At 37.9% G+C, this 17,314-nt stretch overlaps 1 protein-coding gene across 4 annotated transcripts in view; it reads right to left on the bottom strand.

The window, feature by feature from the left end:
* LOC131075347 (AP-5 complex subunit mu) overlaps window positions 1-17,314 on the bottom strand; it is a 132,749-nt gene that overhangs the window by 71,871 nt on the left and 43,564 nt on the right. For all 4 annotated transcript variants that reach the window (XM_059216631.1, XM_058012164.2, XM_058012163.2 and 1 more), the window contains exon 3: window positions 15,462-15,794. In XM_059216631.1, the coding sequence (XP_059072614.1) occupies window positions 15,462-15,794 (333 nt within the window). The remainder of the gene's footprint in view (window positions 1-15,461; window positions 15,795-17,314) is intronic.

The following is a 17,314-nucleotide window of genomic DNA, read 5'->3' as shown; positions in this document are numbered from 1 at the left end:
AAATAAACATGTTTTTGTGTTGTTTTGGGGGGTATGGTGGGGCCCACGTCCAATTAGGGTTACCCCTTAACCCCCCCAAAAGGCACATGTTTTAAAAAAAGTGCCTTTTTCGCTCCTCATTCACGTGGGAACGTGGGAGACACCTGGGCGTCTCCCCGTCCCTCGAGAGACACCCCCCCAAAAGGCACATGTTTTAAAAAAAGTGCCTTTTTCGCTCCTCATTCATGTGGGAATGCGGGAGACGCCTGGGCGTCTCCCACGGAGACACCCAAACGTCTCCACGTCTCCCTGGGAGACGCAGAGACACGGGGACGTCTCCACGTCCCGACGGCGTTTGGGTGGCGGTGGCGGGACAGCAGGGGACGTCGTGTCCCCGTCCACCCATCCCCGAGACGTCTCTAACAAGGGGACGCGCCCAATAAGGGGGGGGACGCGTCCCCGTGGAACATTGATTTTTTGTAAGTTAGTTGGCTGGACAGAGGATTAAATGGTCAACTCCCAAGTGCAGACAGAACGAAGAAATATTGAATAATCATGGAGTTATGCTTATTTGATTATTAATAAAGTGATAACTTTATTAATAAATTTATTATAAGGCCATTTAATGTTATATAATAAGTTATTATTATTTTGTCATGCTCTTCATTAAAGAGTAGTGTTCCACGGGGACGCATCCCCCCCCTTTTCGGGCGCATCCCCCCGTTAGAAACGTCTTGAGGACGGGGGGACGGGGACGCGACGTCCCCCGCCACCGCCACCCAAGCGCCGCCGGGACGCGGAGACGTCCCCGCATCTCCCAGGGAGACGTGGAGACGTCTCCTTGGGAGACATCTGGGCGTCTCCTAGAGAGACATGGAGACGCCTCCACGTCTCCTTGGGAGACGTTTCGACGTCTCCCCGTCCTTCAAGAGACGTGCAGACGTCTCTCCAAGGACGGGGAGACGCCCAGACGTCTCCTGTTGCCCCCACTTATATGCAATGTTTAAAATTAAAATTTTAGAAAAAAGTGACTTTTTAAGTTTTTTGAGGGTTAAGGGGTAACTCTAATTGGACGTGGGCCAATAGAAAAATAACACCCGACGCCTTTAGAAAATAATAAAAGTATTTTTGGCCTCGCGGGGTGCTGCCCCTAGACCCAGCCCTGTATCGCGACAGGGAACACGCAAGGGGCGCTGCCCCTTGACCCCAACTTGGGGGTGCTACCCCCAAACCCCCGTTGAAAAATATAGGGGGAAACCACGCCGATAGAAGTAGGGAAAATCTAACCTCCGAGTTTGATTAGGCTCCATATAACAACACAACTTAGAAATCTTGGTATTTAGATTTAGTATTTCAAATTTCCTATAGTCTCATTTGAAATGTAATTCTTACACTGTAATACTGTCATACATCTTTTCAAAACTAGTTTTTCAACTACTATATGTATATGTATAAGTATATGAGCACCACCACCCCACCACCCCCCCGCCGCCGTCCCCAAATTTAGGCCCTTGGTCCCCCCGTCCCGAAAACGCGTCCCCCCCGTGCCCCCGTCCCCAACGCCCGTGCAACACTGTTAAAGAGGGGCCATATATTTTAATTAAGTGTGGCGCTTAGCCCAAGGTGCAATTATTAAACATCAAATGCAATGTTAAAACATTTAATGAGCAATTAAAAGCTTTTTGAAGGAAATCGACCCCTTTGTGAGACATATATTTTTGCCTTGGAAAATTGAGCCATATTCTGGAGCATTGTTTTGATGAAATTTCCTGAGGAGAGAAGCAAAGGGTTTCTGCTTCCTACCAGCCATTGGAGAGCGAGAATTCTTCAGTGTTGCAGTAATTTGAGGTGGTGAAATATCCATTGAATTTGGCATTCGGCAGAGCTTCATCCAGAAATTCTATTTGTGCTTAAAGGTGAAGATTTTTACCTAGGGTTTGAAGATTATTGAAGGACTATCAAGTGCAGACCTGAAGATTCATCATTGGCAGCCGTTAGCAATCAGATTTCAAGCTTTGTGTTGGCTGCTACACTGACACGTGAACAGTACACATGCTACAGTAATTCGCTACAGTGATTGCTACAGTGAAGTGCTTGGTTGGTGTTGTTTCATCGACATTTTTAGAGGGTTTCTATTGCTGTGAACATTCCCAGAATTTGCTAGTATGCTGATATGAAGTTTGCTGAGAAATATTTTCTAGATTGATGGTTACACTTCCAGAATTTGTTGTGATACAGTTTCAGACCTGCAATGCTAGATATCGATTTCCGGGTACATTTGTATTGTTTTGAAAAAGAAATTTTAAACTGATTTGAGTCTTTATTGTATCTGAGAAAATTGTAATCAGATTTGAGACTGTTATTTCATTATTGATGGATTATTATATTTTATAATTGGTAAACGTTATTTGCATTTATAAATATTGCCTGGCATCTCAACAAAACAAACCAAACAAGCAAGGATTTTGTAAACTCAAAGTAATTAAACAAGGCAGAAAATTTGTGTTCACAAGAGTCCACTTGGGGTGGGTTCTTACATATTCCCTGTAGCCTATCACACAAGGCCGGACTTGATCAGATTATGCAACCATTAAGAGTTTATCATATTTGCTAAAGATAACTAGATTGGGATTGAGGAGACCAACCTTGACTAATCCTCACATCCTCCAAAGTAATTAAACGAACCGGTTACAATATTAATAAATCCATGTTAATCAATTGTTAATAAATGCATGATCAGTTACAGTTGTAAACCCTTGTTAAGACAGAGATTAATAATCGGTTAACAATGGTAAAAGGATCCTTGATTAAAATAGGCTAAGACAAAGATTAATGTTGGTTACAGCCACACAATGATGAGATGCAGCAACTCAAGAAACATGTCTCTTGGCGAGGCAACTCGCAATGAGGGGTCATGACCCTACAGCCAAACAAATGGATATAAAGAGGTCTTCCCACCCAGACAGATCATCATCGAAGAAGAATATATATTAATATATTGGTGGATTGTATTATATTGGCAATCATTGTGTAACAGCAGATTGGTATGCTGTATCTCACTCATAAACTGAATGTTCATTTACAGTAATATTACATCTGAATTCTATTAGTGTTGGTGTTTGTAGCTTAGGGAGATATTTTCTCCAAGTTAAAATAATAAATGATAATTAAGGCAAGTCGGCCTTATTACAAATGATATCTTTATTTGCTATTTATCAAAAGGGCCGACCTAGGTGAAGGGTCGCCCAGGCTGATATACATACAAGGTGATGTTATTTCATTCTATAATCAATAATTCTCATCTTCATTCGCACCTTCAAGAAGCAGTTCGATCTTTCAGCAGCAGATGGCCATCCTTGAGTAGCAGATCAGATTGCTAGGAGTTTTATACTCAGTTGTATTAAGAAGAGATTCTCCTCATTTATTGTATCAAGTTCGCCCTTGAGAAGGGTCTGATTGTAAAGTAGATTTCTGCTCTTATTCATCTGATGTATGTATATATATATATATATATATGAGATATATTTTTGCTGGGTTTTTTCTCCCTCGAGTAGGAGGGTTTTCCCAGGGTAAAATACTATGTTCATTGTTCATTGTGTTGCTTCTTTGATTGCTTACATTTCTGAACTTAAAATTCAACATGGTATCAGAGTCAGGTTCATGAAAATCCAATCAGATTTGCCTGAGCATCATTGCAAGTTGACCAGGCAAAGGATTTATTGAGATTTTTTTTGTTCGTAGTTGAATCTTTATTGAAAGGCTTCATATGTGTCAAATAAGAAGTCATGAAGGACTAAACTTCTCGTGACGCCAAGTTATTTTTCGTAATGGTATTGAAGATCAATATCGTCTAGAGATGAATCGGAGATGTGGCCTTCTTATCGGGCCTTGTTCTTAATATTGTCATCAATATCCTAGAGTCAGGTGCCATTTGTGATATTTTATGCACAATCGGAGTGGGGTCATTATCTTCAATCCCAAATTGTTCTGCTTTCAGTTGGACGGGAACACCCAGACCAATATCGGGCTTAACACATAGCAGTGATATCTATTGCCGGCATTGCTTGTTGTAAAAGTATTCAAAATTTATGTTCAAAAGTGGAATGTTAAGGATTTTGTCTTTCTTCTAATTCCTTAGACAATATTCAATGCTATTAATGTATGCTCTCTAGTTATCTCTGATTATGAACTGAAACTTCTTTGTTTGCAGGTGGCTGTAGATAATATTTATTGATTTCGATATTTCTCCAGCATTCTTCACGTCACATATATATAGGCATTGCCTTGTAAGATCAAGGCATGCCTTGACCGGACATGTCCCATGACATGTCCGATCAAGACATGTCATGATCAAGGGTGGTGCCTCTTCATAATGCAAACCGATAACTATCGGTTAATATAAATGTCGATACATAACAAATGATAATCGATGCCAATCGGTTTGTGATTTAATGCGGTTTGATTATCATTGTAACCGATAATGAATCGGTTAGTTTCTAATGCAATTTTAGTTATCATTAACTGATCACTAATCGGTTTATTCTTAATGCTATTTCATAGTAATAGATGGTAAATGCAACCCGATTATGGATCTATATAAGAGCAAAAATATGTTAATACGATAATTATTGTAGTTATCATATGACAACACTAATTAGTGTTGTCATATGACAACTAGAATAGATATGCAGAACCGATTACAATCACAGCATATAAATGAAATCACTGCATAGCAAATATGATAATATCTCGATTGATGATAGAAATGCTTATAAAGATGATTATGATGTCTACCATTAGCATGTAGATTTATCGATAGGATAGATGATTGAATGAGAGACTTCATTTATCTCTCATTCAATCATTTATCTTACCAAAGCTACATTGTTTCAACACTTGTTGTTATGATATCGGACAGAGCAATTCTTGAAGTGAAGTTTCTCTATGAGCATCGACGGGCTATGAGGAGATGATACGGGACCATTTCTAGAAATAGCTATATCACTTGAAACCTTCGGTTCAAAGATACATTGGAGGAATGGTGTGATTCTGAGCAATTGCCATATGTGTGCTCATTGGTGCAGGTATGCTATTATCCGATTTGTTTATGCAAAGAACTTATAATTAATTTATGCAACCCTTTGAATTTCCTGTACATTGGTGGTTATGTTTGTTGAAAATAGATAGCCAGTTCGGATTATACTTGATTAAATTTTAATGTTGCCTAGTGACAATTAAAATTTAAATATATTGTAATAACTTGAGCGATTACATGTACTATTGGGCTGGGCCCAAATTGAACAATATTGTAACTTGTAAAATTAAATGTAAGCCCCAAATTGGGCACCAAAGGCAAGTTGTAAAACATAAAATATAATATGCAAAAGTCAGTAATCTTCTCCAGCCGACTTGGGTGAATTATGTGGATGAATCTTGTATATAAACAAGATTCATCCTTGGCGTCAAAACGCACATTCATTCAAAAGCGATTTATATCTCTACCTTATGCGAATGTTCTGAGCTCTCTTCCAGCGATCAAAGTCATCATTAGACCAGCGAATTTGGACTTCATTATTGTGCGAATAGTGTTGGGATTTGAGCAAAGTTAATGTGCAGTCTGAGCCTCCAAACTAGTGCGAATCTGAGCATCATAACCGAGCGAATCTTGTTTTGAATGAAAAGACTTGCTAGGCGAATCTGTGCCTTGATAGTACTGTGAACTTCCTCTCCAAGTAGCGCCGAATCTCTAGACAGTGATTTGAATTGGGTGAAGTCTTTGTGAATCTGCCCTAGATTGGTTGCACAATCAGATAAGTAATCTGATCTATATTGTACATGTAATCTGCTCATGATTAAAAGATTTGATCTAGATCTTTGATGCTGGGTTTTTTCTCCAAGAGGGAGGTTTTCCTAGGGTATTTTGGTGTCTCTTGTGTTGTGTGTGTTTGCATTTCATTTAATTTCTGAATTTATTTAATTCTAATCACCAAATTAACATGGTATCAGAACAAGGTTCGTAAATAGTTGTGATCAGATTTATCAATTTTACTATTTTCAGTCTAACCTACTGTTCAAAAGTTAAGACAACATGGCTTCTTCTCTTAGGGCTGAAGACAGGTTGGAAGGTTATGCAAATTACACCTCATGGAAGGTCAGAATGATGATGGCCTTGAATGATCTTGCTGAATACATTAGCAAGGTTGTTGAAGAACCTACTGATGAAAAGGGAAAGGAAGAATGGAAGAACAAGGACTTTCAAGCTCGAAGGTTGATCATTGATTCCATCAAAAGATCATATTGTGTCATCTATCTCCAAGATGAAGTCCGCAAGAGAGATGTTCAGCACATTGGAGAAGATGTACGAAGTCAACAACACTAGCCGCATTCTTACCTTGAGGAATCAGCTCACTCACATCCGATTGGAGAAAGGGGAATCCATCACCTCCTACTTCATGAGGATGACTGATCTAAAGGATCAACTTTCGGCAGTTGGGAAAGAAGTTGAAGGCAGCGATCTTACCTTGACTGCCCTCAATGGTCTTCCTCCAGCTTGGGAACCATTCATTCAAGGAATCAGTGCTAGGATCGAGCTTCATAAGTTTGAACGATTGAGGGGAGATTGCATCCAAGAAGAATCTCAACTGGCTGCCAAGGGAGCAATTAGAAGCTCTCATGGAGGAGATCATCACATGCTTGCAGCCCAATCAGTCAAGAAGAAAGGTGGAAATTGGAAGAAGGACAACTTCAAGAGGAATAGAGATTTCAGACCTTCAGCAAGTCATGATTCAAGGAAGAAGCCAAGAGATCTCTCACGTGTTCGTTTCTTCAGAGTGACAAGTTTGGTCACTATGAGAAGGAATGTCAATATCAGCCTAAGCAAGGAGAAGCAAACCTAAATGAAGTCGCAGAACCGAAGGATAATGAAGACTTCCTCTTCATTTCTACCTTATCAAGCAATGTGTCGAGTGATAGCAACACTTGGCTGATAGATAGTGGCGCATCCAGGCATATCACAGGATACCAAGAACACCTCTCAGACTTGATAGAAAAAGAGTCTAATCTTCATGTGGTAATTGGTGATGATGCACAGTATTCGGTAAGAGGTTTCGGTAATACTTCTTTAAATTTAGATTCTAGAATCTACCTACATCTCAGTGATATTTTATTTGTACCTGGAATTAAAAGGAATCTTATCTCCATTTTTGCATTAGAAGATAAGGGTTATCAAGTAGCATTCTCTGAGGGTAGAGTAGTTGCATGGCATAAGAAATCTAGTTTTAAATCTACTCGTGTTATTGGTAATAGATATGATAGTTTATATAAGCTTTCAGCTTGTCCTGTTCAAGCCCTCATTCATGAGGCTCCAGAGTTCAACGAACTATGGCACAAAAGGCTTGGTCATCTACACTTCCAAGCACTTCCCTCACTTGAGAAGATGGTCAACGGTATGCCTAAACTTAGTCACTTTCATGATGATACTTGCAAATGTTGTGCTTTAGGTAAGAACACTAAAAGTCCATTTCATAAAAGTGAAAGTAGAGCTAAAGAAAAATTAGCACTTGTTCATTCTGATTTATGTGGACCTATGTCTGTTGCTTCACCTAGTGGATTCTTATATTATGTTATATTCATAGATGATTTCTCTAGAAAGACTTGGATTTACATTCTGAAAACTAAAGAATCTGATGAAGTACTAAGTAGGTTCAAAGAATTTAAGGCTTTAGTTGAAAATCTATTTGGAAAAAGAATTAAAGTTTTAAGGTCTGACAATGAAGGTGAATACACCTCAGGTAATGACTTTTGTATAGAGACAAGAATTAAGAGGGAGTTTTGTGTTCCCTACAATCCTCAGCAAAATGGTGTGGCTGAAAGAAAGAATAGATCCATTGTTGAAGCTGCTAAGGCAATGATGCTTGATCAGGATCTGCAGACTTTCTTATGGACCGGGGCATCTAAAACTACGGTGTATATTCAGAATAGATGCCCTCATCGTGTGTTGAAGAACATGACTCCTAAAGAAGCCTTCACTGGAGTCAAACCTGATATCAACCACCTAAGGATTTTCGGAAGTCCTGTCTATGTTCATGTACCAAAGGAAAAAAGAACTAAGCTAGAGCCATCCGGGAAGAAAGGTATCCTTGTTGGATACAATGAATCTTCCTAAGCATTCCGAGTCTACAATCCAAGGAAAAGGTATATTGAGGTAAGTAGAGATGTTACTTTTGAGGAAAATATTGATTTTAAGAAATCTAAAGGTTCCCTTGCTGATAATGATAAAGAACTTAATGGTAGTCAAGATATGGATATTGAAACTAACCCTAAGATTCAGAGGGAGTCTATTGTCTACATTCCAGGGAAAAGGTATATTGAGGTAAGTAGAGATGTTGCTTTTGAGGAAAATATTGATTTTAAGAAATCTAAAGGCTCCCTTGCTGATAATGATAAAGAACTTAATGGTAGTCAAGATATGGATATTGAAACTAACCCTGAGATTCAGAGGGAGTCTATTGAGCCTCCTAAACATATTGAGCATAGTGATCCTTCTGAGCCTCTAGATCCAACGGATGGACCCAGAGATGTTGCAGTCAATAAGAAGAGACCACTTTGGGTTAGGAACACAATCCAAGAAGCTAAAAAGTTTACAGCTCCCAAAGGAACATTCAGAAAAAGCAGGAGACCTCAAAAGTTCTCCAACTATGTTGCAATGATGTGCAACAATATTGAGACCGAACCATCAAATGTACAAGAAGCTATGAACCAGCAACCGTGGAAGTTAGCCATGGACGAAGAATATCAATCCATCATCAAGAATGATGTTTGGGATATTGTGCCTAGACCTAAAGGTAAGTCTATTGTATCCTCTAAATGGTTGTTTAAAATTAAACATACAACTGATGGAAGTATTTGAGAAATATAAAGCTAGATTTGTCACTCGTGGTTTTTCTCAAAAGGAAGGCATAGATTATGAGGAAACATTTGCTCATGTTGCTAGATATACTTCTATTAGAACCATTATAGCTATTGTTGCAGCTAAGGGCTGGAAATTACATCAGATGGATGTAAAGATTGTTTTTCTTAATGGTGTCATTGAGGAAGAAGTCTATATTGAACAAGCAGAAGGATATGAGATTCATGATAGAGAATCTCACGTGTGCAGATTGAAGAAAGCTCTTTACGGCCTCAAGCAGGCCCCTCGAGCTTGGTGTGAAAGAATTGATAAGTATTTGGTTAGTTTAGGATTTTGTAAGAATGATGTTGATTCTAACCTTTACTTTAAAGTATTTAATGGTGAAATGCTAATTCTGGTTTTATATGTGGATGCTTTATTTCTAACTGGTGAAGATAGTCTTATCATTAGATGTAAGAAAGAATTAGCCACTGAATTTGAAATGAAGGATCTAGGCCTAATGCATTACTTTCTAGGATTAGAAGTATGGCAAAGATCTAATGAAATTATCCTTAGTCAAGGAAAATATACTATTGATATATTGAAAATATTTGGTCTGATGAATTGCAAACCTATGTCTACTCCTATGGAAACTAACTTGAAGAAATTGAGTTTATCTGTAGCTAACTCTAATTTTGCAGATCCATCGGATTACAGGCAGTTGATTGGATCCTTGATGTATCTAGTCAACACTAGACTGGATATTTGTTATGCAGTGAGTGCCCTGAGCCAGTTCATGAACAAACTGAAGCATGTTCATCTTGTTGCAGCCAAGCATACCCTGAGATATTTGCAAGGCACAGTTGGCTACGGGCTGAAGTATCCAATCAACACTGTCATCACCCTGGAAGGCTACTCTGAATCTGATTGGGCAGGAAGTGTAACTGATAGGAAGAGCACTTCAGGGATTTGCTTCAGTTTGGGTTCTATCGTGATCTCCTGGCCAACAGGAAACAATCCTCATTTGCTTTGAGTGTTGCCGAAGCTGAGTACATTGCGTCAAGTGTGGCGTCAAGAGAAGCAATATGGCTTCGCAAGCTTCTTGCTGGGTTGTTTAGACAACCTTGGGAACCCACAATCATTCATTGTGACAATCAAAGTTGTATTAAGATGTCTATTAATTCTATGTTTCATGACAGGTCAAAACATGTGGAAACTCATTATCACTATGTTCGTGATATGGTACCGAGAGGTGCCATTCAGCTGAAATATGTCAGCACTAATGAGCAGATTGCAGATGTTCTCACCAAGCCTCTTGCTCGAGTGAAGTTTGAGTACTTCAGAGAGAGACTTGGAGTTGTTGAGAACACAGCTTTGGTTGAGAGGGAGTCTCAGTCCCAGTGATGCACTAAGTTGCATCTTCCACCCTCTGCGGGCAATGCAAGGTGACATTGAATCCTTCTCGGGGAGAAGGTTGAGGTGAAAGACCTCATCCACCCTTTGCGGGCAATGCAAGGTGGATCCATCCTCTGCGGGCAATGCAAGATGGATTTCATGAAAAGGTTCATGATGTGTTATTACAATATGATGTGGTTCCTCGCTATAATCCTCCCTAGCTAAGAGGGAGTGTTGAAAATAGATAGCTAGTTCAGATTATACTTGATTAAATTTTAATGTTGCTTGGTGGAAATTAAAATTTAAATATATTGTAATAACTTGAGCAATTACATGTACTATTGGGTTGGGCCCAAATTGAACAATATTGTAACTTGTAAAATTAAATGTAAGCCCCAAATTGGGTGCCAAAGGCAAGCTGTAAAACATAAAATATAATATGCAAAAGTCTGCAATCTTCTCCAGCCGACTTGGGTGAATTATGTGGATGAATCTTGTATATAAACAAGATTCATCCTTGGCGTCAAAACACACATTCATTCAAAAGCAATTTATTTCTCTGCCTTATGCAAATGTTCTGAGCTGTCTTCCAGCAATCAAAGTCATCATTAGACCAGCGAATTTGGACTTCATTATTGTGCGAATAGTGTTGGGATTTGAGCGAAGTTAATGTGCAATCTGAGCTTCCAAACTAGTGCGAATCTGAGCATCATAACTGAGCGAATCTTGTTTTGAATGAACAGACTTGCTGAGCGAATCTGCTGGACGAATTTGTGCCTTGATAGTACTGTGAACTTCCTCTCCAAGTAGCACTGAATCTCTACCTTCTGAGTCAGCAAAAATACAGTGATTTGGATTGGGTGAAGTCTTTGTGAATCTGCCCTAGATTGGTTGCACAATCAGATAAGTAATCTGATCTATATTGTACATGTAATCTGCTCATGATTAAAAGATTTGATCAGGATCTTTGATGCTGGGTTTTTCCTCCAAGAGGAAGGTTTTCCCAAGGTATTTTGGTGTCTCTTGTGTTGTGTGTGTTTGCATTTCATTTAATTTCTGAGTTTACTTAATTCTGATCACCAAATTAACAATGTTTTGTATTAGCATAGTCTACCTTGTGAGTTAAAGGACTGCAATATATATATTATTTTCTGTGCAAGTGATTAATGTCCAAAATCATCCTGGGTCACAACCTTGGGACTTCTGGAATGAGGAGTTTATGAAGTCTATCCCTGATCTTTGAGCATCCTGAGCGATGGAGTGGTGTATGTTGTATCTTTACATGTTGCCATCCTTGATATCTGATTTTTTAAGTCAACTGTGAAGAACAAATTTGGGCGTATCTGGAAGTCTTGTGTGCACCAGATCTGAATCTTCAAGTGCAAAGATCAGGAAATAACAATTGGTGGATTGCAAGGAAGATTAATCAATAAAGAGATAAAGTAATTCATATACTTGAATAATGTTCATGAATTTCTAATGTAGTTATTAATTCATGCAATAACATTGGTATCTCTCTTCGGGATAGTTTAATTCTATGAACTATTACTAATCTCTCTCTAAAATGCTTCTAGGACGGATCGAGGAGCAAAAGGGTGATGAGAGATCGCATTCAAGGGAGGAAGAGCTTGATGCATCCTATGAGGAAGTCACGCAGGCTGAAGAATGGAGACACGGCTTGCTGCCATGGGACTGAATTGGTGGCACATAATTGGAGACATCTCTCGAAGAGGAAGAACCTATTCAGATTGTCATTGTGATCAGTTTCTTTGAAGAGGAGGAATTAACATTCAGAGGGAGTCTGACAAACCATTAGAGGCAACCTTGGACGAGGAGATCAAGAGGTTGATGCAAGAACTTGGAGCTTCAGAGGGAGTCACATCATCATGTAGATTTGTGTAATGTATGTTTCTTTGTGATGGAGAAGTATGAGGTGAAAGCCCTTGTAGTGTATGTTTCTCTGACACGGAGAAACATGAAGTGAAAGCCCTTGTAGCCTATGTTTCTCTAAGATGGAGAAACATGAGGTGAAAGCCCTTGTAGCGTATGTTTCTCTAAGACGGAGAAACATGAGGTGAAATCCCTTGTAGTGTATATTCCTTTGAGATGGAAAAATATGAGGTGAAAGCCCTTGTAGTGTATATTTCTTTGAGACAAATAAATATGAGATGCGAGCCCTTGTTCATCTCTGAGACTGAGATGAGACGTCATGTTGAGAGACTCCATGACGACATCACGTTGAGAGACTTCGTGATGAACCCTTTGTACTTTTGTTTTTCCACACATGGGGGTAGCCATGGTGGACGTCGTGTTGAGAGACTCCATGACATCACGTTGAGAGACTCTGTGATGGACACTTGTATGTGTGTTTCTTTCCACACATGGGAGTAGCCATGGTGAACGTCATGTTGAGAGACTCCATGACGACATCACGTTGAGAGACTCCATGATGAACCTTTGAGCTTTCCACAAATGGGTGTAGCCATTGTGGGCGTCATGTTGAGAGACTCCGTGACGAGGATATCTAGAAAATACCACCCTAGCTAAGGAGTGTTAGTGTTTGTAGCTTAGGGAGATATTTTCTCCTAAGTTAAAATAATAAATGATAATTAAGGCAAGTCGGCCTTATTACAAATCATATCTTTATTTGCTATTTATCAAAAGGGCCAACCTAGGTGAAGGGTCGCCTAGGCTGATACATATACAAGGTGATGTAATTTCATTCTGTAATCAATAATTCTCATCTTCATTCGCACCTTCAAAAAGCAGTTCGATCTTTCAGCAGCAGATGGCCATCCTTGAGTAGCAGATCAGATTGCCAAGAGTTTTATACTCAGTAGTATTAAGAAGAGATTCTCCTCATTTATTGTATCAAGTTCACCCTTGAGAAGGATCTGATTGTAAAGTAGATTTCTGCTCTTATTCATCTGATGTATATATATATATGAGATATATTTTTGCTGGGTTTTTCTCCCTCGATTAGGAGGGTTTTCCCAGGGTAAAATACTGTGTTCATTGTTCATTGTGTTGCTTCTCTGATTGCTTACATTTCTGATCTTAAAATTCAACAATTAGGAATAAAGGACAGATATATGGTCTACAGTATAAACTGTTACGTTTATTCTTATATACACATATAACAGAAATAATAAGATTTATATTCGTTAATCAGATTTATATAATAATTATGCTTAATTTCATTTGTTTACATATATATTCATAATACATGAGAGAATAGTATACTCATAGCCTAATCCTTAATCATTCTCTATTTCCCCTTATAAGGATAGATTGTTTTGCTAGGGAAAGGTGGTTGTAATACCTCCCACAATAGGTGAGCCCCAAGAGGTGGTACGGGTGGGTGTTCCTGAAACCCTTAGGGACAAGAGGTGGTATGGACGGGTGTTCCTGAAACCCTTGGGCCTATTTGTGCAGAATGGTTTTCCTAGCAGGCTAGCACCCTAACAAGTAATTCCCCATCCTCCGTTAGGGTTGAAAATTAGGAAAGAAGGACTGGGGCTTCAGTATAGTAACTATCAATTGTATTATGAATGCTATTTGTTCTCTAGTTTAGTGTCTTGATTTAAGGCATAATGATGTATGTTAATTATACAGGCAGCCTCCTAGTAGGGGACATTACAGTGAAGTAAGTTGGGTGCCATGAAATCACATCAGTTACTCTTTTCAAATATATTAAATCATGAGAAGTATGAAAGGGTAGTCTATCTTTAGCACATAGGCTCAGGAAATCTTTACTTTTAATAGAGAGCTCTCGATAGTTATGAAGGGATTGGGGGAGTTATTTAATAGGAAACCTTGCTTTGCTAGGTAATCAGCAACAAATGTGCCCCTATTCACACAACAATAGGATCTGATGTTGAGATCATTAGCTATAGAGAAGCAGTCATTAATGATTTTATCGTTTTTTTTTAACTGAATCAATGATAATCTGACTACACTTTTATTGTGAGATTCATCCAAACTTTTTATTTAGCAATGACGTGGCCCCACTGAAGAGCTCACAGTTCAGCAAAGTTATTAATAAAGCAATCCAAGACAACCTCAAAAAAACAGCACCTGGTCCTGCTAAACCTGTGCTCCCTTTACACTCTTAGAGGCACCATCAAAGTTTATCTCAATAATATGAATTTCCAAAGTTGCCCATGTATCAATGACAGCATTTACCTTTATCCAGCTAATCGCTTATCACTCATTGACAAACTTTTGCAACCTGAGAAATGAATAAATTTCTTTCTTCTTTATCATTTTCCTGAATTTCTTCCAAAAAGAAATAGGTAAGGTTGATTGATTTTGATAAGATGTATTTCTCAGTAAGCATGTCTGACAAACAATCTATGCAAACAAATGAGTCACGTGAGCATTTACAAGCTACCAGACAACTACATAAAATTGGCATTATCTAACGGAGTAAGAAAAAAGAAAGGTTGGTATTATAGTGTAAATGTTTGCTTAGACAATTTTATTTCTGGTGACAGAGCATAGCATAACCCTTTTTCCAAAACATAAGTGAAAACCTTAAAAATACAAAACCCAGACACATTTGATGCCACTACACTTTATACTCAAAGAAGATGAATTCCAATTAAAAATGTGTCATTTTTTATCTTACACACTACAGTTCTTGGCTCCATGTACAATTCCGGCAAACTCTTTCCAGATTGGCCCCCACACCTCAAAATGGAATTCATTCACGTATATGAAAAGAATTTGATCTAAGAGCGGACAATATCATATCCAATTGTAATCTGATTCGACCATTAGCAAGCCTAAAGCAAGTTCTATATCACCTTTTAGTTACTTATTTTACCACTGAACTGAAAATATGAATTCCAGCAAATTCCAAAGCTACTACTGCAACTTATCTTGCAGTGTTAATCAGATCACTAGGATATCCATGTCATGAAAATGAAATAGGAAAAATAAAATTCAAAGCAGAAAATGAAAATAAAAAATTAAAAATAATCATTTGTACTGCAACTTAGTGTGAAGCAGATAAGACTAAAAATTTCAATTCTGATTAAACAAGTCTTTAGAAATAGAACCCAGAACTAGCAGTCATTAAATTAAATTGAACTGAGGCCATGAAAACTATTGCAACAGAAAACATGATAAGTCTACTAGTGCTTCTATAGTAGTAATCACAAGCTATAACAAAAGTGTGTGTGGGAACTTACCATACCCTGTGATGCATGGAAGATTGAGCAGAAGAGATGATAGACTTTCACTTGGTAAACAATTTTCCTTCACTTCATTGGGATTTCCACAGTCAGTCCTTTGACATATTCTCACATATGCCATCAAGTGAACAGGTTCTACTAATGGAAGAACCAGAATACGATATTGCCCCTTGATGTGCAAAACTAGAGGCCACAACAGAAATTCATGAGCATCTTCTGCATTTCTGTCAATTTGAAGGCTAATAATGTGGCGAGTGATAGGATCATCTACCCATGAATCTGAACCTTTACTTGATGAAGCAATGCGTATGCCATATCCACATACAGAACCATCTCTGCTAGATAAAACGATCATCCAAATCAAATTATTTCTTTGGGAATAAATAAATACAACAACAAATTTCGCTCAAGCTTATGTACGAAGATTTTGAATCTAAATGCAAAAACAAAGGCAACTTGGCATATGCAAAAGAAATGATCACATATCGATAAAAAGAAATGCTTAACAGGATGATAAAGGAACAAAAGAGCTTTCTTGAAGAACATTATCAGTGGCTACAACAAGCAACTTTGAAAATCTATCACTCTGGCTGGATATAAGCTACCCACAAAAATTTAGATATACAGGTAAAATAATCCCCTAATTATTTAGTGCTGCCTTGTCGGTAAGACTCAAGAGTAGATGCATAGCAGTTACCAAAACTTGTTATGAACTGGGAAAATAATTGTACCTTGATCAATCCCCCACTTGACTCTTCCTTTTTCTCCTTTCTCTCCTTTCTTCGCCCCCCCGCCCCCTCCCTTGGATTTTGTTAGTCTCTTCGTCCTTTGGTCTATTCTAGGGTTTCTTTTTCCTTCTCCTCCCCACCTTTGGGTCCCCATTCTTGTCATCCCTTTTCTCTCTTGCTCTGTGTTTTCTTTTTTCTTATCTTATTTTGGCTTTCTTGTGCCTACCTTGGCTTTTCCTTTTATTTTCTTTGTTTTCTCGTTATTTTATTGGGTGTGTATTTGCTTGTGTTCCTTATTTTTCTTTTTAGGTCTTGCTCCTTGTTCTCGCCTTGCTATGTTGCAACTTCTATTTTGTATTTAATTGGCTTATATTTTATTGTATTATTCTTAGTTTTCATTCTTTGTTGTTCTTTTATATATATACATATACATATATATTTATATATATACATATATATACATATACATATACATATACATATATATATACATACATACATACATACATACATATATATATATATATATACAAACATACATAAATATATATATATACAAATGTGTATGCATGCCTCATATATATAAATCTGGTAAGCACACACATTTAAATATATGCATGCTTTATGTATATATATATATATATATATATATATTCTTTGCTTTCTCTTTGTTCATATTGTTTGCTTATTTCCTCCTTGTCTAATTCTCTTTCTGTTTTCTTATTTATGTGCTGTGGGTTTGTAATTTTTTAATCTTTATTATTAGTATTTTATTTTTTATTTTTATGTTGTTTGATCCGAAATGTTGATGGGGGAAAAATTTACACAGTGCAATCCAGAAGCAAATATTGTCAACATTTTGGACTGTGGAAATCACATGACCTTAAAAGAACAGCTTTTTTAACATAGCATTGTAGCCAGCCCAACAAAATGGTTACCCCTTGCCAGTTACAACCCATGAACAGAGAAAAAGCATTACACCTCAAGTACCAGAACATCATAACAATTGATTTTACCATAGTACTGAAGAAAGAAAACTTTTAATAGTCATTTCTCTTTCAACGTCTATCCATTCTCAAGGTTAGCAAAGATCTTGGATAAAAATTTCAACCTAAGCTTGAGCTATG

The sequence above is a fragment of the Cryptomeria japonica genome, chromosome 2 (genome assembly GCF_030272615.1).
Source record: "Cryptomeria japonica chromosome 2, Sugi_1.0, whole genome shotgun sequence".
NCBI lineage: Eukaryota > Viridiplantae > Streptophyta > Pinopsida > Cupressales > Cupressaceae > Cryptomeria > Cryptomeria japonica.
This window is presented reverse-complemented; position numbering and strand designations above follow the sequence as displayed.